This window comes from Lithobates pipiens, unplaced genomic scaffold (genome assembly GCF_037356315.1).
Source record: "Lithobates pipiens isolate NorthernLeopardFrog02 unplaced genomic scaffold, aLitPip1_a1.2 Scaffold_27, whole genome shotgun sequence".
NCBI lineage: Eukaryota > Metazoa > Chordata > Amphibia > Anura > Ranidae > Lithobates > Lithobates pipiens.
This window is the reverse complement of record NW_027507788.1, coordinates 130138930-130163273: the sequence shown is the minus strand read 5'-3', so window position 1 is coordinate 130163273 and position 24344 is coordinate 130138930. Positions and strand designations below refer to the sequence as shown.

Sequence of the window (24344 nt, the reverse complement as noted above, 5' to 3'; positions counted from 1 at the left end):
GAGAAGAGGGGAGGTCTAGGGCTGAGTTGTCCTCCTACCATCTGTGTACTCACAGTTCAGACCTACGTCTCAGCTGGTACCCACTAGAAATGAAGGCAGCTTCTACTTCTTCTCCAGTGGTGCTACGCTGAGATGGAGGTGTATGTTTAGCAGGCATCCAACCTCTTCTTCTATCCAAAGCAGGCAGCTATTCGAGGGAGGAGAAAGCAAGCACTTGCTTCTTCTGATAGTGATTTTTGTCTATGTTGTTCAGGAGAACAGAAGGGCTGAAGCTCCCAGTACACCTCCCCTCTACATAGCCACACTGTACCTGGGGCATGTGCCCTTTCCGCCACCCACCTTCACCCAGCCTTGCTGTGTGCTATAATAGCATTACATGAAAATGTGAGACAGTAGATGCTATGAGTGATTCACAGTGTGCACAACATCAATATACACAGAAAAACTAAAAATATATCTCCACTTCAAACAATGTGGGCTTCAAGTGGTATTGAAGTCAAGGTTTTATTATTATTATTAAAATAAAAAACATTATATGCTTACCTGCTTTGTGCAACAGTATTTCACAGAGCGGTCCCTTACCTCTCTCTCCCCTCTCCTGAGTCTCCCCCATAGCAAGCCATGAGCTATGGAGGGACCCATGTGGGGGCGCGCTCGTGATCTGGATAGATACACAGTTCAGCCACGGCTACCACTCCCTCCTCACAGGATTTGACTGACAGCAGCAGTAGCCTATGGCTCCTTCTGCTCCCAGCGTAGCCTGTAAATCTGGGAAATGAGAAGAGCAGGACAGCTAGGAATCATGAGAGGTGTCAGGTAAGTGTTTTTTTTTTGGGGGGGGGCAGATAGTGGGGTGTCTTTTACCTTAAAGTCTAAGTTCACCTTATTTTTTTTTCTAAATTCCAGCTCCCCTAAGTACCAGTACAGCATTAATGTAGTTATTTTTCAAAAATAAAACAGCTTTCCATTAATTATACACCGACTTACCTCACTCTCTTCATAGCTATTTAAACACACTGCTCGATTTACTTCTGCTTTACTTTCTGGTCAGACTATAGGTCATGATACAGGAAGGAGTTGACCAGCTGATCTCATTAGCACACACCCTGCATCATCTACCCTCAGCTGGTCAACTCCTTCCTGTGTCATGACCTATAGTCTGACCAGGAAGTAAGGCAGAAGTAATGGAGCAGTGTGTTTAAACAGCTATGAAGAGAGTGCGGTAAGCCGGTGTAGAATTAATGGAAAGCCGTTTTATTTTTGCAAAATAAGTACATTAAGGCTATATTGGTACATAGGGGAGCTGAAATTTAGAAGAAAAGGTGAACGTAGCCTTTACTCACTTCAGCCCCGGATGGATTTACACCCTTAACGACCAGGCCATTTTTTTGCGATACTGCATTTCTTTAACTGACAAGCGGTCGTGCAATGCTGTACCCAAATTAAATGAATGTCTTTTTTTTCCCCTCAAATAGAGTTTTCTTTTGGTGGTATTTGATCACCTCTGTTTTTTTTTTCTTTTTGCGCTATAATTTTTTGAGCAACAATTTTGAAAAAAAAAACAATATTTTTTACTTTCTGCTATAAAACATATCCAATAACAATATGTAAAATAAAAATCTAATTTAGTTCATCAATTTAGGCCAATTTGTATTCTGCTACATATTTTTGGTAAAAAAAATCCCAATTAACATATATTGATTGGTTTGCGCAAATGTTAACACGTCTGCAAACTATGGGATAGATTTAGGGACTTTTTTTTTTCTAATAATGGTGGCGATCAGCGATTTTTAGTAGGACTGGCAGACAAATCATATACTAAGTGACACTTTTTGGGGACCAGTGACACCAATACAGCGATCAGTGCTAAAAAAAAATGCACTGATACTGTATAAATGACATTGGCAGGGAAGGGGTTAACATCAGGGGCACTCAAAGGGTCAAGTGCTGGCCATATACGAAAAATCAGCCAAAATCCATTCATTTAGATAGCTTGTTCGTTTTTCGGCCAGTAAATGGACAAAAGATCAATAATTGTCGGGACGTTTGTGAGCCGAAAAAACGAAGGACAAGTTTGGAAGTTTTCTGCCGAACGAACGTTAAATTGAAAGGTTAATGTGTTTCCCATCCGAACTGTCTGCACTAGGTACTATATGTTAAAAAAACAAACAAAAAATGCATTCATTTATGTCCACTGAACGATTTATCGGTCATTACATGATGGCACTATTGTTTACACTCACGGCTGAATGCTCGTTTTTCGAAAATGGGTTTGGCTGATTTTTTGCATAGTGTATGGACAGCATAACTGTGTAGGAGATACTGTCACTAGACAAAGAGAGAGATCAGTGTTCCTGATTAGTAGCAATCACGGATCTCTCTCTTCCTCTGTGAAATAAAGACGGTCTGCCTTGTTTACATAGGCGGACCACCGTTCTGTCATTCCCCCTGAACAATCGCGGGCAGCTGATGTTTCCAATCACAGCGGGAGTGGTTTTCCAGCAGCATGAGCGCGACCAAGACCAGGAAGTGCAGACAACGCACAGGTACATTGTTTCGCGCAGCCAGGCCTCCCCGCCGCAGTATATATGTGGGGGACGGTTCCGAAGTAGTTATAGCAGGGAATATATTAAGGTATAAATAGATAGACCTAGGCTTTAAAACCACTTTAAATTGCCCAAACAGTTCATCAAATATATTGTGCACCTTTCACATAGGATATCAAAGTGTCCACATGGAATGAGAGATATGCAAGTGACTCCACTCTCAATGATTCCTTATATCCAACAAATTTGGACTCACTTTTTATAATGGACCTATGCACTTACTTACTGACATTAGCAATGTCAGCCACGGTTATCCCTAAATAATGGGGTCAGGATCTTGTTAAAGAGTAAATACACTTTTGTTGAAAAAAAATACATCCCCCTCAGGGTGCTATATGTAAATTACAAGGATTTTAACAAATTTTGTTGCAGATTCCTACCTTTTTGTTATTCTGAAGAAATCTCTGTGTGCGTGTGTGTGTGTCTGTAAATCTAATGGGAATGGTTTCATAATTATCAGCCAGCTGCTGCACCTGCAGGGCTCCAATGAGGAAAATTGCAGAGCTGCAGGTTAAAAAGGAAAGGTATTTTTTAATAACATTCAATTACAATATGACTTGTGTCACAATTGTATATGCTATATATATATATATATATATATATATATATATATATATATATATATATATTTATTTATTTATTTATTTTTTTGCTATTTTTTTTCTCACAAAAGGGGAGTTACCCTTTAAGCCATGCTCAGTGGTAGCATATTGAAAAACTGTTTTAAAACAACTTTATGATAAACATAAAAGCTTACATAGAAAGTGCACATAGATCATGCACAGATAACTCACTTATTCAAGGAAGCCTATCCCAAACCCACCTAACAACTGTCCCGAGCCACCCCCATCAAATCATTCCCCGCATCTATTACCTTTTGTACCACCACCCCCTCCCTTTAGTAGCCCTCCTGTCCCTTCTGTACTGAACTGTACTGTAATTGTGCTGTCCCCCCTCTACATTGTAAAGCGATGCGTAAACTGTTTGCACTATATAAATCATTACTAATAATAATACTATGTGAGCATACAGTATGTAGTCTATACCACACTGAGATTCAGATATGATCCTCCAAACCCAGCAGATCCTAGCCTATGTGCATAGCTCCCAACTGTCCCTGATTTCAAAGGGACTGTCCCTGATTTGGAACAAAGTCCCTCTGTCCCTCTTTCCTCCTCATTTGTCCCTCATTTTTGTCTGATCTATACAGTTGTATATAAAATGCACTTTTTATCTTTCAAAAAGGGTTTCATCCCATTTCTAAATTGCTGCATTTGTAAATGTCAAAAGCCAATATAAAGGAATAAAAGTGGTAAAAAATAAAAAAAAAGCACTTGTGGGTTTTACCAATCACTTTAAAAAAAAAAAATCTTCTTTAACCACTTAAGCCCCGGACCATTTGGCTGGCCAAAGACCAGACCACTGTTTGCGATTCGGCACTTTGTCGCTTTAACTGACAATTGCGCGGTCGTGTGATGTGGCTCCCAAACAAAATTGACGTCCTTTTTTCCCACAAATAGAGCTTTCTTTTGGTGGCATTTGATCACCTCTGCGTTTTTTATTTTTTATTTTTTGCGCTATAAACAAAAAAAGAGCGACAATTTAGAAAAATTGTTTGTAACTTTTTGCTATAATAAATATCCCCCAAAAATATATGAAAAAAACATATTTTTCCTCAGTTTAGGCCGATACGTATTCTTCTACATATTTTTGGTACAAAAAATTGCAATAAGCATATATTGATTGGTTTATGCAAAAGTTATAGCGTCTACAAAATAAGGGATAGTTTTATGGCATTTTTATTAATAATTTATTTTTTACTAGTAATGGAGGCGATCAGTGATTTTTATTGTGACTGTGACATTATGGCAGACACGTCGGACAATTTTGACACATTTTTGGGACCATTGGCATTAATACAGCGATCAGTGCGAATAAAATGGCATTGATTACTGTAACAATGTCACTGGCAATTAAGGGGTTAACACTAGGGGGCAGTGAAGGGGTTAATATGTATCTTAGGGAGTGTTCTAACTGAAGGGGGGGGGGGGTGGGACTGTGCAGGGAAACTGCACATAACAGACGATCTGTCAGTTCACTGCTCAGAGAACCAGGAACTGTGAGTTTACACCCGCAGCTCCCGGTTCTCCGTGTGCCCAGAGCGATTGCGGGAGCCCAGTGGTGATCGAGACCGCCGGGCACTCGCATTGGCTTGGGGAGCAAGCAGGGGGCGCGCACGCCTCCTACAGCATGCAAGTGCCCCCTAGTGCTGTTTATAGTACCGACGTAACATAATGCCGATTCATGCAGCCGAGTCATGCTGCCGCAGTACAACTGTGGTGGCTGGTCGGCTAGCGGTTAAGGGGGTGTGGCAGAGTTGTGTGTCCTATGCCTACATGCTTTTGCTAATAGGTGTCCCTCATTCCTATCTCAAAAAGTTGGGAAGTATGTACATGTCTTCAGGGATGCTCACACAATGTCAAAGCCCCACTCTATGCTTATTGGTAATGTAAAGCAATATAGTTTGAAAATAAAAATACTATTGTATTTGCAGATGACACAAAACCATGTGATGGAACATTGTCCATATAAGATGTCTCCAACCTACAAGCTAAGCTAGATACAAAGTTTAATTGGGCGCCTACAGGGCAATTGTAAAAAAAAAAAGAAAAAAACATGCACCATACAGCACAAGTGGAGAAATCTGGGTTAGTACATGATGGCAAAGCATTTGGGTGTCTTGAAAGAGCTTTAGCTTTGAATAGCGTGGAGAGGGATTAGAACTCTTGCCCATTTTATTGCTGTCTGTGTCCTCTCTGTTCTGTTTGCCATTGAAAGTGAAAGTAAACGAAAATCCCAGATTTTGGGTTGTCCCCAGAAAAGTAATAGAGGGTAAGTCTTCCAAAGAGTACACTAGTTTTGAGAACTTGGGGGTCCCCAAGGATTTCCCTTAATTTGCAGGAATTTCCTTTTGCTTCCTTTTTGGCTATGAGACAGGAAGTGAAGGTAAATCTCTGCAATGGGACACAGATTATTATTATTATTATTCACGATTTATATAGCACCAACAGTTTACGCAGTGCTTTACAATGTATAGGGGGGACAACACAATTACAGTACAATACAAAAGGTACAGGAGGGCCCTGCTCGTAGAGCTTACATTCTAAAGGGAAGGGGTGGTGGTACAAAAGGTAATAGCTGCAGAGAATGATTTGATGGGGGTGGCTCGGGGACAGTTAGGTGGGTGTGGTATAGGCTTCCCTGAATAAATTAGTTTTCAGGGAACTCCTAAAGGTGGACAGGGTAGGGGCTGATCGGACAGACTGGGGCAGGGAGTTCCAGAGGATGGGAGAGGCTCTGGAGAAGTCTTGAAGGCGAGCATGAGAGGAGGTAACAAGGGAGCTAGAAAGGAGGAGTTCCTGGGAGGAGCGGAGGGGACAATTTGGGTGATATCTGCAGATGAGGTTGGCGATGTAGATGGGGGCGCTGTTGTGGATGGCTTTGTATGTTATGGTTAACATTTTGAATTTTACACGGTGGGGTAGGGGAAGCCAGTGAAGGGATTGGCAAAGAGGGGCAGCAGTCACAGAATTATTAGTGAGGTGTATTATTCTAGCAGCAGCATTCATAATAGACTGAAGGGGGGATAGCCGGGGGGATAGCCTGCTTAAGGGTAGGCCATTAAGGAGAGAGTTGCAGTAGTCAAGGCGGGAAATAATCAAGGAGTGAACAAGTTGCTTTGTGGTGTCATTAGTCAGGAAGGGTCGAATTCTGGAGATGTTGCGGAGGTGAAGGCGGCAGGATTTAGCCACTGATTGGATGTGGGGGCTGAAGGAGAGGTCAGAGTCAAGGATTACACCCAGGACCCTGGCATGTGTGGAGGGACCAATGGTTGTGTTGTTGGTATTAATGGTGAAGTCACGGGGGTGACCATGAAGGAGGAAATATAACAAGCTCAGTTTTAGAAAGATTGAGTTTGAGGAAGTGGTGTGACATCCATACTGATATGCCATTCAGTAAGTTGGAGATCTGTGAGGAGATTGAGGGGATGAGTTGAGGAGTGGAGAGATAGATCTGGGTGTCGTCGGCATAGAGGTGGTATTGGAAACCATGGGAGCTAATCAACTGGCCCAGGGAAGAGGTATAGATATATAGGAGGGCCCCAATGACAGAACCTTGGGGTACCCCAAAAGAAAGAGGAAGGGGAGTGGAGGAGATGGAGTTGTAAGTGGCACTGAAAGTGCGCTGAGATGGGTAGGAGGAAAACCAGGATAAAGTAGAATCGCAGAGGCCAAGGGAGCGTAATTTGCTGAGGAGGAGCAGGTGGTCAACTGTGTCAAAGGCAGCAGAGAGGTCTAAAAGTATGAGTATGGAGTAGTGGCCGTTTTAGCAGTTAGTAGGTCATTGGTGAGTTTTAGTAGGGCAGTTTCAGTAGAATGTTGTGGGCAGAAGCCAGACTCTAGGGGGTCGAGAAGGTTGTCCATGAGGTAGCGACTCATTTGGTCATGGACAAGGCGTTTGATGAGCTTGGAGGCAAACAAGAGCAGGGAGATGGGTCTTAAGTTGTTCAAACAGGTGGGGTCTAGTGAGGGTTTTTTGAGTATGGGGGTAACCAGTGCATGTTTGAGCAGGGAAGGAAAGGTGCCGGAGAAGAGGGAGAGGTTGAAGATGTGGGTTAGGGAGTTAAGGATAGAGTGGGAAGGTGGTAGCAGTAATTGTGAGGGGACAGGGTCCAGGGAGCAAGTAGTGAGGTGGGCCATAGAGGAGTTTATTAACTTCATCTGTGGTAACTGGTAAGAGGAGAGTATTGAGCCTGGTGTTGGACCTGTTGTGTTGGGTAGGGGAGGAAGTTGAATGCTGGATATCCTTGTGAATTGTGTCAATTTTGCTATTGAAATGGTTGGCAATCAGTTGAGCGGTAAGCAAGTTGGTGGGTGGGGGCAGTGGGGGTTGAAGTAAGGAATTAAGGGTAGAAAAGAGTTGACGAGGTTTGGATGAGAGGGTTTTGATGAGAGTGTTGTAATAGGTTTGTTTAGCAGTGTGGAGGCAGGAGTTGTATTTGAGAAGGGCAGAAATGTAGAGGGTAAAGTCTTGCAGGGACTTAGATTTATGCCATGCTCGCTCAAGAGCACGGCTGTGTCTCTTGAGACTTCTGGTGTCGTCTGTTTGCCAGGGTTGTGGCAGACGGGGCCTTGTTCTGCGTGTAGAAAGAGGAGCAAGTATGTCTAGGGAGGATGACAGTGTGTTGTTGTAGATGGAAGTGGTTAGGTCTGGGCAGGACAGGGTGCGATTTTGTCATAAAGGCCATCAGTAGCAGAATGAAGAAGGGAAGGGTTGAGGTTGCGAAGGTTTCTGTGGGTAGTGGTTTGTAGGTTGGCAGCATGGGATGTAGGAGACAAAGAGAGAGTGAAAAGGATAAGGTTGTGCTCAGAGAGAGGAAAGGGTGTGTTAGAGAAATTGCAGGGAGTGCAGCGATGGGAAAATACGAGGTCGAGTGTGTTACCGTTGGAGTGAGTGGTGGTTTGTGTCCGTTGTGTAAGGTTAAAATAGGAGGTTAGGTTGAGTAGTTTAGAAGTGGTAGCAGTATTAATATTGATTGGAATGTAAAAGTCACCTAGGATGATAGCAGGTACTTCAGATGAGAGAAAATAGGGTAGCCATGCATAGAAGTCATCCAGAAAGCGTGACACTGGAGAGAAAAGACGAATGCAGTGCATTTCGAAAGAGCAGGGGGAAAGAGAGGGAGGTGTGGGAAGTACCTGAAAGGTGCATTGTGGGGAGAGGAGAAGTCGTACGCCGCCTCCTTTTCATCCACTGGGTCTGGTGGATTGAGTCCAAAGGAGGCCACTGTGGGACAGGGCAGCTGGAGAGGTAGTGTCAGATTCCTGGAGCCAGGTTTCAGTTATAGCAAATAGATTAAGGGATTTGGAGAGGAAAATGTCATTGACAGAGGCTAGTTTGTTGAAGACTGAGTGATCATTCCAGAGGGCACATGGAAGAGGGGGGCCAGACTTGTGGAATTAGGGGAATTGGGATGAGAAGGTGGGGGTTATGACTGTTGGAGGAGGTAGACAGCATATTGTGGGGGTGGGAATTGGGTGTGGGAGGGCCAGGGTTTGGTGCAATGTCACCAGACATTAGGAGTAGTAAGAGGGTGAGGGTGGTAAGGCGGGAGTGGGATTTATAGGGGGGCAGATGCTGTGGTGGAATGGACGTGGTGATACTGTGTAACAGACAGATGTAACCACAGATGGCCATAAAAAATCTGACTGGGGTTATAACCCTCCCTTGCTCTATCCAAAATGAAAACAAAAGTTTTGGATTTAGTTCTACTTTAAAACACAATTGAAACACACTGCAGCGTTGATCTCTCTGTGGAAGCAGCTGTCTCTCTTCAGGGGTCCAACACACATCCTACTAAGTTTGAGGGAGAGCTGTGTATTCAGCAATGCTCGCACACCCTGCTGTTTGGAAAGATCTAGCTCTAACTCCCTAGGGGACGTGTCAGGACTGCACACAGGGTGCAAGAGTCCTTCTCTACAGCATGCTGGCAGAGGTACACATGAAATGCATTTAGCTGTTTCAAAATTGAAAGTTCAAGTGGTTAGAAAGTCAAGGCATTTTTTACCTCAATGCATTCCCTGCATTAATGTAAATAAAATATCCTGCTGCTTGTTCCTATCTTCTCCCTCCCTAATATTTACCTAAACCCTGTCTCTAGCGAGTGATGTGTCCATCTGCAACTGCGCTACTCCTCTTCTCACAGGTCAGCAGCATTGGTTCCTGCCTGCCAGTCAAATCCTGTGAGAAGGGAGCGGGGGACAGGGCCATGCATGCTTGCTATGGAGGCACATGCAGGAGAGGAGGAGCCGAGAGCATCGGCATGGGACCGGGGGGCTGCTCTTTGTAATACCATTACACAAAGCTGGTAAATATTAGGCCTCATGCACACTGGGAATTTTAAATGCTGCTGCTTCTTGCGTTTTTTCCCGGCCTTTAAGTGCCCCTCAATTTTACCCTATGTGTCAATGCACACATAGGCGCTTACAGGCGTTTAGGGGCAGGGATGTTTAGAGGCAGAACGAAAAAACCCACTGCCAGCATGTTCAGGAGCAGGAACATTTTGTAAGAAAAAACACCTTACCTGTCCAGGGCGCCCGCGATGGCCCCTGAAGCTGATCTATCCCTCGGCTGTCGGGTGTTTTGCCGCTGCCATCCTCGGTAAGGGAATCAGGAAGTGAAGCTTTGCGACTTCACTTCCTGGTTCCCTACTGCGCATGCGCGACTCGCGCTGCACTAACCCACTGGTCCCTGCTGTTTTCTGGGACCCGTGTGTCTCTCAGAATACAGCGGGGGGGTTGGTGCCAAATGTGACACCGGAGGGGGGGAGAAACCGGAAAAGCGGAAGTTCCATTTTTGGGTGGAACTCTGCTTTAAGAAAGTGAGACATAATATTACCTCCATACAAACATTTAGTAAAATTTAATATGAAATATGCAGGTTAGGATTGGGCCTCAGTTCACAAAAAAGCTATTGCAGAACTGGAAAGAGTGCAGAGAAGGGCAACTAAGTTAACAGGGGGCATTTGTGAGTTTTTTTTTTTTTTTGAGAAGAGGTGGTTAAGGGTAGATATAATTACACAAATTGTGTATACAGTAAACTTGGTGTAAAATTGTTCACTGTAAGGTCATTGCAAAAGACAAGGGACTACTCCTAGTATTGGATCTTACAACCTGTAGCTCCCTCACCAAACTGCCTCCTGATGACACTATAAGTACTGAGACTGACATAGGGAGCCATTTGTAGATAGTTTAATATCATGCAGCCTTGACAGCTTCAGAGAGACTTGCTTTGTAGCTTTTGGACCGCATGATGAAAAACTGTTCATCAAAGTGATTGTTAAGCGTTATTTTTTTAAATTAAAACAATAAACATATCATGCTTACCTGCTCTGTGTAATGGTTTTGAATAGAGCAGCGGCAATCCTCTTCTTTTGGGGTCTCCCGCCGAAGCTCCTGGCTCCTCCTTTCCAGCGAGTGCCCCCAGGAAAAGACACTTTCAATGGGGGCACTTGTTCATTCTCGATCCTGCCTGTGTCTATAGACACATACAGCACAGCTCGACCGCTTCCTCCTCACAGAATTTTATTGACAGCAGTAGTAGCCAATGGCTTGAATTGTCAGATTCTTTAGGTGGCGGTTTCCACTCAATACAGCTGCAAAGAGATGGTTAGACAGGTACTTTTTAACTATCTTCATTGTAGGGGGCGCTTTTTTACCTTAGATAAATAAACATGTAGCAGCATGCCATGGATCTTGACTAGTCAAGATCCATGGTGTGCTGGCGAACATTTGTATTTATCTGTGATATATCCGGTGTTCAGCTGGTGATTGCTGCAGAACCCACTACAGAACTACCTTTAATCCAGGAATGTGTGCGTGATGGGAATATACACAAGGCTTTTTTATCTTAGTTATTTTAGGTATGTTTCTTCTGAATGTGCAAAAATCACTTTACTCAGAATAACTGAATGAATAAAGGGACCTGAGTCAAAAAAAAATGTTGATGTCTCATTCATGCACACAGATCTCCTTGTGGACCAACTAACCATACTTACCTGAATAAAACTGTACACTTTAACTCATGAAGGGTCTTAGGCTTTGCAGCCATTTTTATTTTTTGGGATGAGGTTCTTAGCCCAATGCCCAACCCCTAAACTGTACCAGGGTAAATCTTTTTGTCTGGGTCATGTTTAGAGACATTCTTATGCCCCGTACACACGATCAGAAATTCGGCTAGCAAAAGACAGATGAGAGCTTTTGGTTGGAAAATGCGATCGTGTGTATGCTCCATTGGACTTTTGCTAGGCGAATTTCGGCCAGCAAAAGATTGAGAACATGTTCTTAATTTTTCGGTCGTAAAAAGTTTCTATCTGAAAATGCGTTTGTGTGTATGCAATTCTGACACACAAAAACTCACGCATGTTCAGATTCAACTATGAGACAGAAGCTATTGGCTACTGGTTATTGAACTTCCTTTTTCTAGTCCCGTCGTACGTGTTGTACGTCACCGCGTTCTTGATGGTCAGAATTTGGTGTGACCGTGTGTAGGCAAGACAGCTTGAGCAAAATCCCGTCAGAATTCCATTGGGAAAACCATCCAAGCTTTTTCCGACCAAAATTCCGATCATGTGTACGCATCAGAATGGGTGATCCTACTTATGCTACCATGGATATAGCTCTCAGAATATTTTGATAATGCAAGTCCCATCACTACATCAAAGCAGAGATAATTTCAGGTGGCTATAGCCAAGCCTAAATCTCCTAAATAAGAACTCCCAAACCCTTGCTAACCTGTACATAAAATCAGGCAGCCGTGAGTTACACTAATTAAAGAATACAAAATGCTATTCTAAGCCTCCATGAACCATTCAAATATAGTTTCAGCAAACATTTAACAATAATGGCCTAATTCCCGTGGTAAATCCCATAGGATTATTAAAGAAAACCTGTACTGACAGAAATACAAGGGCCGTCACTGATGACCTTCCTCTGTGCTGCCAGGCTGTTATATCAGTCCAATGACATCAATACTTTGAATTACTGAACCTGAATAAAAAATGTGTTTGATCAAATGCTCTAACTTCGCCCTGACTCCACTTGCTCTATGCTTGTTCTGGGTCAGTGACTCAGACAATATAAGTCAAACAGCCAGGCATTAATCATTTTCAGATGTAGGTCTTCAAAAGAAACCTACATGGTTCTATTAATAATAATTCCATTATTGCTGACGTTTAACCTGCCTATAATTTGCCTTCCCTGGTTCCTTCTTTTCCTCCTTAGCAACATGCTAATTATTTGTATAATAAAACCGCTTCCTTTACATACCTTATTTTAGATCCAGTGATGTCATCACTGGGTCTCTGTGCTAATCTAGCTGGTGGGCAGGGCACTTCCAGAAACCATGCCTCAGCCTCAGTATTCATCTCAAGATCCCTCAGCACTGATGCAAGCAGTGGGCTGACTCTGGGAGGAGTTATGTAAATATCTGTAGCCATCTTGTTCTTCAAGGGTGTCTAGTAAATTTACCTTTCCTGAATAGGGGTTTGTTCAGGACAATTTGTAGTTTTTTATCATTTGGCTTCTCCCCTATGTTTAAGATAGCTGCATTGCCCCATTGCCACCACTGGATGTCAGTGTCACTCAGGGCAATAGTTATGGCCTGGTAGAAAATCTTGCACTATTGATGGCTACCACTAGAAGGTTCATGCCAGTGGTGCAAGATGGGAAAGGTTATAAAAGATTGGGGAGTGGTCTGGGGTGCTCTCATTCCCACAGGCTGTAGCTTGAGAAAGATGTGTGTTTGTACTGTGTAGACCTGAGTTCTATGGGGCCTATCACAGAATTATTCAAGCTGCCCTGCCTGGTCGAGGAGGGTATTACTTTCAAAGTGGTAGAGCCTGAAGGATGTCCCGCTGGAGGGAGATCAGTGCCCTTCAAGGGTCCTGGCAATCCCTTGGTCTCATGGAGTCTAGAAGCCCTCGTTGCTATTGGAAACCTAACACTACCTCTCTCTCCCTGTGAAACTGGAGCAATAAAACTTTGAAAAGACTGGTGCTCTTTATTGTCAAGTGATGCTGTCTACTATGGCCATGGATCCACCCTGGGGTAAATGCTAGCCTTCTCCTTTCTGTAGGTGAGTCTACTCCTCTACACCATGCAGGAGGGGTGCTACATATCAAAATGCTTTGATTGGTTTGACAACAGCGAGAAAACCAGGCATAACTTTTTTTAACAGCTCAAAGCAGTGCAATATAATTTATGGCTTATGCTTTGTGGTGTTCTGTATTGTAAGTTTGTTACATGCTACTGTACAGAATCCCCATGCCAAATATGAGAAAAAAAATAGTGCACTGTTGATCAATTTTTAGATCAGTTTGATTATTTCTGATTAGTCATTAGACCAAGAGTTTAATCATTAACCTGAAGTCTTATATTGAAAAGATTGCTTATGTGCATTAATCCTGGGAAGCCAATTAGAAATCACTATTGGCATTTAAGTATAGTTATAAAAAAGAGAGCTGCTTCTTGGTTGGTTGCTCTGGACTGCTGCACACGTTTTCACCATTTCAGTAGAGTAGGCTCTAGCAGGCTTATTTAATAAAGGAGTCACTCCTGCAGCAGGTTGGATACCAGTAAGTTACATAAAATGTGTTTAGATAAGTGGTTATTACCTACTGGGTTATGGGCTGCTGGCAGGCTGTGACTTCCCTCCTTCAAGATCTCCAGCCAACTGCAGATCCACTAACCTGCTATGGTGCCCCAACCTCCAATAGTGGCCTGCAGTGCCTCTAAGCTTCCCACAGTGCCTCAGCCTCCCATAAAACCCTCAGCTCCGATAGTGCCCCCCCCCCAACCTCCCACAATGCCACTCAGTTTCCTGTAGTGTCTCCTAGCCTGCAGAAGAGCCCCCAGCTTCCCTTAGTGCCCCCAACCTCCAACAGTGTCCTCCCTGCAGGACCCTCCAATCTCTCACAGTGCCCCTACAAAGCTTTCAACATCCTGGAGAGACCACATACCCCAAAGTTGCTCCCTCCTGAAACCTCATGTTCTACAGGGCCGCCAAGTCTGCTAGAGAGTACCCTAACTCCTTCTTCTTTTTTCTTTTTTTTTTTTTAATATTAGGGCATGGAAGGTTTTGCAAGAATTTACTAGGCCCTGGTCTATAACACTGAGAACCACTGCATTAAATGAATCAGGCCACAGGTTGGATTGTGGTACAACACACTGCTGTTGGCCATTGAGGATAGTGTATTGGTTTCTAATTACTTAACATGCAGAGCATGAAGGGGAACTATAACATGACAGTCTCTTGCAACAAGCATCTCGCTGTACTGTGGCAGTCTCTTGTTCCATGCAGCATTCTTTTGGAACATGGCCGTCTCTCAACATCTGGCAATGGTGAAGGTGGCATTCAGGTAGATTTTGTTGGCAACAACTTAGCTAATTTGATTGGTTTAGAAATATACTTGAGTTGTTATTAGGATTTATAGGTTATAGGTTTATAGCAGGATACCTTTGCAGTTCTCTAGTGCACAGCAATGACTAGGTACAAAGCACAGTGACCAATCCAAAATGACTTTAGTAAGGAATACTGCAAGATTAATCCTGATTTATTCCATAAATTACAGCACTTAGCACACTCAACCTTTCCAAGGCCATAGTGCTAGGGAACTACAATTCCCAGCAATGACTGGCAGAGAATACTAGGATACGTAGAGAGGGTTTCAAGCAGTCCAGTCCTGCCAATGTTGTCCCTTCTCCTACAGCGCAATCTCATATTCTGTGTATACAAAGCATAATCACACCCATGTTTACCCTAGGGAGCCTTTGAGGGAAAAACCTGACACGTCCACGGGGACTGAGCAGGGAGAAGTACAAATGCTGAAACACGTTTTACTGTAACAAATTTAGCAGCGAAAACAAGCTTCGTTTCATTGTCTCTTCATCTCATTTATGAGACTGCATCAGTTAACCCTTTCACAACCAGAGAGCCGTAACAAATTGAAGATTATTTAATAAGACAAGAAATAAAGACCAGTAGACCAGAGCATAAAATAAGAAACCATGTCTGACTGCTCTGATAAATAAACCGACTGGTTACTAGGAATTACTCTACTTTTTTCATCACCATCGCTTTTAGCCATACCTTATAAAATAAGCCTGCATGTGTCTCAATACATCATTAAGATTTCTAATCCCAGAAAAAAAAAAAGGATTTGTAATCTGGAAAGCCTGTCATTAAAATGCCTATCTTGGTTAATAAAACCCTTCTGCCTAACGGGTTAAAGGTCTGCTGTCATTAAGCCATTAAGATTTTATTACGACCTGTGAGAAATTGTATGCTATCGGCAATAATCTTCCGAAAAGGCTGTGGTTAATAAACCAAGGGTGTTAAGGGTTAAAAATGGTTGAGGCAAGGATAAATATACAGCGACCGATGAGATAACCGAGACGCTGTGTGCAAAATGGGTGAAAGGCGCTACGGCATAGTAGAACGGTTGACAAAATCAAAGAATGGTCTGCCAATGCTTCTCATCGGCATAGTAGTCCAGGTGAAATAGCAGCACATGCAGCCTGTATGGAATAAAATGGATAGCAATAAGACAGAGGACAAAAGGAAAAGGGGGGGGGGGGTTGGGTAGCTCACCGCTTTCTGCCGGGGCTGCCAAGGCCTTTTCGGGATTGAAATACGACATGGAAACCACCAGGATTAACAGGGGGTCCAGTCTCAGCATCTTAGGGGGACAGATTCCTGGTTCTTGGAGAGATCAGACTCTGCTACAGCACAACATGAAAAAAAAAAAACACAAACAGAATTCAGTGGACATCATGAATGCAGATTGCATGCAATGCTTTAACCATCATAACGTAAGAGCACAAAGTGTGCGTGTTTAAAATCCCCAGCAAACTAATGGGCACAGCTGAGGGATGCAGCATCTGTGTGTATTAATGATGTCAGTGTCCCTATTGTGCATGCTTAAAATCATCAATAGAGATGGAGGTTAAAAAAGGGCCAATCATTTGCCCATGCCTTACCTGTTTCCCCATTGGTATGATGGCATTGCAGACTGCAGGTCTCCAGGTCTCATATCAAGAAAAAAAATAAAAATCTTGCTTGTCAGACGGATAGAAGGAAAACATACATACACAGATGGATCACAGAGAAGAAAAATCCTTTCTGGGGAAGCAGGCAGAGGTAACGTGAGTAGGGATGATTTTATGTAGTAGTATTATTTCTGCCTGCTATGTGGTCTAGAAAAATGCTCACAGCAATAGATACACAGAGGAGGCAAATCTCTGTATGTATGTGCGGATGATTACAAAAAGAATTTCATGATTCAAATGATGTACTAAAAAAATATAATGATGCTGAGATTGATATTTTCTGCTCTGTATGTTGCAAGGGCCCCCTTCTATGTGATGGATAGGAGACCCTCCTTTTGTCCCACCTCCATGTCTTTAGATCTAGACATGTACATTGGCTGCCAGCGATGTCATTTAGGATCCCTAGTAAAGGAGATGCTGTAAAGAGGAGGGAGAGAAGTGTCGTCATGGAGACCTTCGTGGTAGCAGCCTCAGCAGCAGCCTCAGCAGCAGCAGCACTAACGGGGGAAACTGCAGGAGAATGGCACAAGCTAATTTGGTGGAAAGGCAGAGATGACATAACCTCCATTGTGGTGATGGCTAAAACAGTTTAAAGGGACGGAAAAGATATGTATGACTCATCAGGACCTTCATGTGATTCCCATATCCTAAGAAGTGACATTGGAAACTAGGATGTCTACAAGGGGTATCAAGTGTGCCAGTCAATTTATTGGTCACCTTTATATAGCTGCTGGGCAAACACTACCAGCCTTAAAACATTAACAGTTATAACATATGTAACAGCAGTACTGGGATTTTCTGTCCTCAATCTGTATTTACTACAAGGAAACTAGGACACATGCTTTAGGATAGCCACCAGCTTCAAATGGCAAACCTGGACACAATCTGGATGACAAATGTTTATTTTTTTATTTGTAATCAGTTCTTGCCTTTTTCTCCTTTAATTTACTCTATTTTACATGTCACATAAAAGAATGAAAAAAGGAAACCGATTTATACAAAAATTGCAAATATATTGATTGAAAATAAATCGTTATACAAATTAACTAAAAAAAAAGAACTTCATTTATACAAAAATTGCAAATTTTCTTTTTGAAAATAAATCAGTATACTAATTAACTTAAAAAAAAATAAAAAAAATAAACTAAAGGGGATACCCTACTGTCTCCTGTACATAATTCTAGCTATGTCTTGGTCTCCACATTATTATCATTTAATTTTTTTCTAATTATAGTTCGTCTTTAAAAAATACTTTTCTGGAACTATTATATTACTTATAAAAGCTCATTTTAAAAACCTGAAATATATAAAGAAAACCACTTTAATATTATGGCTTTCCTATCCTGAAAAAAAAAAAGATGAGGAGCCAGAGTTTGCAAAAGATATACAAAAAGCAACATTTAAAGTTGAACTATAAAGTTAAAGTATAAGAAAAACAGCAATTAACACAGTGATGTATTTAAAATATTAAATGCATTCATAATTTGTGGTTATCACTTCTGCTTTGCAGCACTGGGGTCACAGATTTGAGTCCTGGTAATAACCCTGTCTGCATGGAGTTTGCATGCCCGTCCTGTACTTGAGTGGGTTTCTTCCAGGTAATACGTTTTTTCCCACACTCTAAAAACATGCTGGGAGGTTAACTGTCTCATGTCTAAATTGGCCTTAATGTGCATCTATGTGAGAGAGGGACTTTAGACTGTAAGCTCCTGAGGGTAGGAACTGCTGTGAATGTACAATATGTATAGCACTCCATAAATTGCAAGTGCTATGTAAATGCCAGTAATAAATAATACTAGTTCAACTAAAGTAAGTACCGGAATCTCTGTCGATAATGTCTTGGATCTGTAACATTTTGTTTTATAAAGAGGCACCATCATGTTAAATTGAAACAAGAAGAGCATCCTTCTATAATAATTAAAAGGTTGTTCGACTATTTGTTCGGCCCGTCGAACGACCACAATGCACTGCACCGCCGAACAGTGCATTGAAAGCCCTGATTGGCTGAAGCAAAAAAGCTTCTCCCAATCAGGGCACAGAACACTGTCAGAGCCATGAATGGACGCTGTCATGACGACTGTATCCAATCATGGCTCATTGCTCTTAATCCCTCCCAACACTATAAAAGTATTCTTTCTACAGCGGCCATTTGTAGTGTGATAGCGGTGTGGAGAGAGATAGAACAGGGCTCTGTTCAGTGCTATTAGACAGTTAGTGTGTTATAGTGTGCTATTCTGATTTTATTGTCAGTAGAATATCAGTTTAGTGTGCATCTAGGGATAGTTCAGTGTGAGTGTAGTGCGACCATTCATCTTTTTTTTTTAAATCAAATAAGTTTTTATTGCAAAACATATATGGTACAAACCAAACATAGACAGGAAATACAGTCGTACAGCAGTATTGGTTTTTACGTCTAAAGGAATACTGGAAATACAAAGTACAAATTGACCCGGTTTGTAGACCGCTGAGACATAGGAAATGTCATTAAAACTGAAAAATAAGAAAAATAAACCAAGAACATAAACAAAAGTGGCATTCTCTCTGAGACCATATTTCATTTTGGGACAGCTATATAAGTACAGTGTTATGCACAACGTCCAGCATCCCTCTACCCAGTCCTGATGGTCCCTCCTCTTACCCCTCATAAATGCCGGGTGAGGGAGAGACATAGAATTAGCCCCATGAAGAGATTAAGATTGTCTATGTGCCTCCATGCACATGCCCCTGGACCCACATTCAGCCCTGTAAAAGTCTGTCCTGTATAAGTTGGTGGGGGGCTAGCCCCGGAACCTCGAGCCATCCCTACCACATAGCATTAAATTTGTGCGGTGCGTTTCTGTGTTGGTATGTTATTTTTTCCCTGATCAGCATCTGGTTCACTTGGTCCGTCCATTGCTGCCTGGTGGGAACCCTGTGTGTTATCCACAATCGTGCTATTAATTTCCTGGCTACATATAATATCCGAATAATGGCAGTATGAGCCGAGGGCGTTAACGATTCTTCGTCTAGGGCCCCCAACAGGCAGACCAATGGACACCGCGGAATACTAACAGAGAATACAGAAGAGATAGTGTCAAGGATCTCATCCCAATACCTTTTTAGTTTTGGGCACCTCCAGAACATATGCAGGAGATCCCCATGGTCCCGCATACATTTTGGGCAAAGGGGGGATCCCCTAACACCCCAGCTGTGCAGTTTAACTGGCGTCCTATAAACCCTATGCAGTAGATATAGATGGGAGAGTTTATGGGAGGCCGATACCGACACCAACAGAGCGGAGGACAAGCAAAGGTTCCAGGTCTCCGCGTCCATAGGCCCCAGGTCCGCCTCCCACTTCTGCCGACATGGGAGATGTGCCGGGTCTTGCATTGCATCAAGAAGCATGTCATACCCCCTAGATATCATACCCTTTCGTTCAGTTTGCATGAATATCCCATGTACTACAGCATGATCCGTCAGGCAAAGCTGCATACTGCGGGCTTGCGCCTGTAGCGCATGTCGTAACTGTAAGTATTTTAAAAAGTCCCTACGCGGTATGCCAAACTCAGCCTGTATTTCCATGAAGGACTTCAGCACCCGGCCACTATACAGCTGCGAGAGGTACCGGAGGCCGCTCCTTCTCCAGTTACCAAATCCCTTGAGCTTAAAAAGCTCGCCATAGTTAGCGTTCCGCCAAATAGGGGTGAGACCAAGGAAACCACGTATTTGTAGCAGTCGCTTAACATGGGACCATAGGGTATTCAGTAATATAATAGTTGGGGAACTCCTGTCCATATGAGGGAAGCCTGCTTCCAACCTGGACAATGCTGTGTCCGGGGCGACCGTGTCATCAAGTATCCTACGTATCGAGTCCAGGGGATCATCCGACCCCCAACCACCCAAGTGTTGAACCTGCGAAGCCAAGAAATACAATCTAGCATGTGGTAGTGCCAACCCCCCCTCGTCCTTTTTATATTGCAGGGTAAGTAAACTAAGCCTGGCTGTCTTCCTACACCATATTAATTCCCTAAACTGAGAGTCAATTTTATCGAACCAACGTTTTTGGAATCCAGGTCGGCGAGTTATGACAAACGTAGAGCAATTGTGGAGCCCATACCACTTTGATGAGATTCACCCTTCCCACTACCGATAGCGGTAGTTTTCACCAAGTTTTACATTTCTCCCTGAACTTAAGTAATAGCGGTAGAAGATTCAGATTGGCGTAGTTCGTCACCTCAGGGGATACCTGTACCCCCAGGTATTTAAAGGACGCAACCGTCTGTATCATGTTTGCGCATGGGGGTAGAGGTGCCGTTAAAGGGGATAAGGGCATTAATACAGACTTGTCCCAGTTTATCGTGAAACCGGATAATGTACCAAATAGGTTAATCAAGTGCATAGTTGCTGTTAGGGAACCCTGTGTGTCCCCCAGGTAAATAAGTGTGTCATCCGCGTATAGTGATACCACATCCGTCCCAGTGGGCCTGCAGAATCCAACAATGTCCGGAGCCGACCTCATTCTTGCTGCCAGTGGTTCGAGGACCATTCATCTTTACATTAGTGTTAATATAGGGATAGTTCAGTCATTGTGAGTATAGTGCGACCACCATTCATCTTTACATTAGTGTCAATGTAGGGATAGTTCAATCAGTGTGAGTGTAGTGACCGTTTAGCACAGTTTGTTTTCTGTCCGTTACTGCAAGTTTAACGCCATATAGTTCTGTGCATTATTGCATGTTTAATGCTGTGTTTTTTCATTGTGTTACTGCAAGTTTAACGCCATATTGTTCTGTGCAGTACTGCAAGTTTAATGCCATATAGTTCTGTGGGCTACTGCAAGTTTAACGCCATATAGTTCTGTGCATTACTGCAGGTCTAACGCTATATAGTTCTGTGCGTTACTGCAAGTTTAACGCTGTATATTTAATTGCGTTACTGCAAGTTTAATGCCATACATTTCATTGCGTTACTGGAAGTTTAACGCCATATAGTTCTGTGCATTACTGCAGGTTTAACGCTATATAGTTCTGTGCATTACTGCAAGTTTAACGCTGTATATTTAATTGCGTTACTGCCAGTTTAACGCCATATATTTCATTGCGTTACTGCAAGTTTAAAACCATATTGTAATGTGCATTACTGCAAGTTTAACGCCATATATTTCATTGCATTACTGCAAGTTTAATGCCATATATTTCATTGTGTTACTGCAAGTTTAATGCCATATATTTCATTGCGTTACTGCAAGTTTAACGCCATGTAGTTCTGTGTGTTGCTGCAAGTTTAACGCCATGTAGTTCTGTGTGTTGCTGCAAGTTTAACGCCATGTAGTTCTGTGTGTTTCTGCAAGTTTAACGCTATATATTTAATTGCAAGTTTAATGCTGTACATTGCAGTACATTATAGTGTATCCGTGGAGTGTGTCTGTGACGTAAATACTCAAATTAAAGTGCACCAATCACCACTTTCCATTGATTAAAGTGCATCCACGCACACATTTACACATCTTTATTACATTTTGTTAATAAGCACCCCCCACTCTACCCATCATGTCTGGGAGGACAGCAAGGAGAGACAGACATTCCCATGGCACTGTAAGGGGGCCAGCAGCATATGCGTCCACAGGCAAAGGTGGACATGGTCAGTCCTCAGCCAGGCCATAATTTCCTCTGTTTAGTGATGTTGCCTGTGTTATCCAGCCACAGCATGCAGAGGAGGTGGTGGAATGGCTTACTAAACCGTCCTCATCCTCCTCATCCTGCATTACCCAAGCAGAGACTAGTGCGCAGTCCCCTGCAGCTGCTAGAGTGGCTAAACCGGCCTCCTTGTCCACAGCTTTTCCTACCATAGCCCCAGCATCAGGCATGGAGTTGTCAGCGGAGTTATTTGAACGCAGAGTCAGCCACTTGCTCCTTGAAGATGCACAGCCATTACTCGATTCAGATGTTGGTTCTGAGTCTCAGGTTGTGGAAGGCAGGAACATGAGCCTACAGACAGGGGAGAACACTGGTACACAAATTGGCAGTCATGTTCCCCCAGCCGCAGCGTATTGCGAAGTTGTGTCCGGTGGTAATGAGGATGGAGGAGATGATTATAAGGTCACTGACTCGACTTGGGTGCTGGATAGAGCAGAGGAGGAAAGTGAAGGTGAGGCACAACCTCAATGAGGCAGCCAGCATGGAAGAGTAGACAGCAGCCACGCTATTCCATCACATTGTGGAGCTGTTATCTCCCAGCCCACTTCCCACAGCTCAGCTGTCTGGGCCTTTTTTAGTACATGTGCACCCGATTGCACTGTTGCCATTTGCAAACTTTGTCTCAAGCGCATCAAGCGTGGTAACCATTTGGGTGCCAGATGCTTGACAAGCCATTTTTTTATTTCCCCCAAAAAAGTGCATTTTACAGTTAAAATAAACAGTAGACATATATAATTAAATTCAGATAACAGAAACAGAAAGGGTCACTTGGTGTGAGTAACATATCTACTACCCCGGTAATACACAGTATGGATGGCACAAAGGAATAGCACGGTATAGAAATATTGTCAGTGCGCTGAGCCGGGGAGGCATCTAAACAACTGCCTAAGAGACCCAGAATGTAAAACCATATGTGTAACTATGCAATAAATAAAACTGTTACAGTTTCTCGGGAGGCAAAGCGTCCCGATGGCCAGCTGAGCCCAGAGATGGTAGGGATAATGCAAACTAGGATATTCACACTATCTGAACAAAGCAGCCCATAACGTAAAGGATATGGAGAGGGGGTTGGTCAGGAGGGTTAGGAGGTCAGTTATCTCTAGTGTGAGATAAAAGTGAAATCAAGGAAGGAAAGAAAGGGAGAAGAAAGGTAGAAAGGTAGTGCCCCCCGACTAGGAAGCAAAGCGAGTCCAGAGGGTCAGTCAGGCTGCGCAACCTCTCAGTGGTATGCATCCGTATACACAAAGTGGTGCCATGGTCTCCAGGTCTCATGGAGGGTCTCCTGCCTGTTGTGAAAGGTGGCAGTGAGATCCTACATATCTCTCAGTTCGTTCACTTTAGAAAACCACAGGAATTTCGCCAACGGGTTCTCCGATCTCCAACAGAGGGGGGTGCATGCTTCGGCAGCATCCAATAGCTGGATGGTGAGGGAGACTTTTTATTTCTTGATTGGTCGCTCTGAAAGGTGAAGCAAGCAGGCCGCAGGGTTCCCCTCCAGAGTACCATTGGTCAAGTGTTTGATCGTGTGTGTCACCTTGTGCCAAAAGGGTCTGAGTTAGGGACAGTCCCAAAAGATGTGTAGCATCGGACTCTGGTAGCTATGGAGGACCTCTGAGCAAAATGAAAAATCTTCTCCTTCTGAGAGTCAGTGAATTGGACACCAATATCCGCTTCCCACTTGGAGAGGAATGGGGGAACATACCCTTCCGCTGGTCGAGTCAGAGAGGCATAGATTAGCTAGAGACAATGGCGGACCGGCTCCCCCCTGATGCCAGATGTGTTCCAGTTCCGTAAGCTGATGGGAGATGCCTGAGATTTGCGAACACCTGCGAAGGAAGTTATGCAGCTGAAGGCCACTCCAGAAGTCCAAAAGGGGTTCTGTAGCAGACACCCCAGCTTCTGAGGAGAGTTGGCCATCGGATCCCACAACATCACACAACTGGAGCCGGCCGCCCGCAGCCAATCGCTTGAAGTGGGGATTTGACAAGGCTTTTAACCTCCCACCACTCAGGCCATTGGCAAGAGTACCTAAAAGTCACACAAAAGGGGCACAAATCTGTTCCCCCTCCTTACTCACCACAGTCTGTCCCTGCTATACCTCATGACCTCTCAGCAGCCTCCACTGACAGGGATGATGGTACAGTGCAGGGTATCCCTGGTCCTTGCAGCACATCTGCCAGCAGCACACCACCAGCTGTAGACTATAGATGGTAAATTTTTCTGCAGCAGAAAAAAAATACAGTCCCTGTCAAACAGGTATGGAAAAATTGTTCTTTGGGTGTTAATTGTGCCCATAAAACCTACACCAAAAACATTCTTCCAGATGAAATCAACACCAACAACACTAGGCAGTCTAGAAGTCCTGCAGAGATTCCACATCCCAAAAAGACTTAATC

General features: G+C 43.4%; 1 protein-coding gene across 5 annotated transcripts in view; it reads right to left on the bottom strand.

The window, feature by feature from the left end:
• The window catches only part of LMTK3 (lemur tyrosine kinase 3), a 165292-nt gene extending 148953 nt beyond the window's left edge, over positions 1–16339 (bottom strand). For 4 of the 5 annotated variants that reach the window (XR_013263215.1, XM_077457440.1, XM_077457443.1 and 1 more), the window contains exons 1-2: positions 16205–16339; positions 15816–15946 (exon numbers count right to left, since the gene is read on the bottom strand). Coding sequence is in view for 4 of the 5 variants with exons in the window: in XM_077457440.1 (XP_077313566.1) it covers positions 15816–15903 (88 nt within the window). In the remaining variant the exon portion in view is untranslated. The remainder of the gene's footprint in view (positions 1–15815; positions 15947–16204) is intronic. The other variant, XM_077457441.1, reaches the window with a different exon arrangement.
• Positions 16340–24344: the final 8005 nt, after the last annotated feature.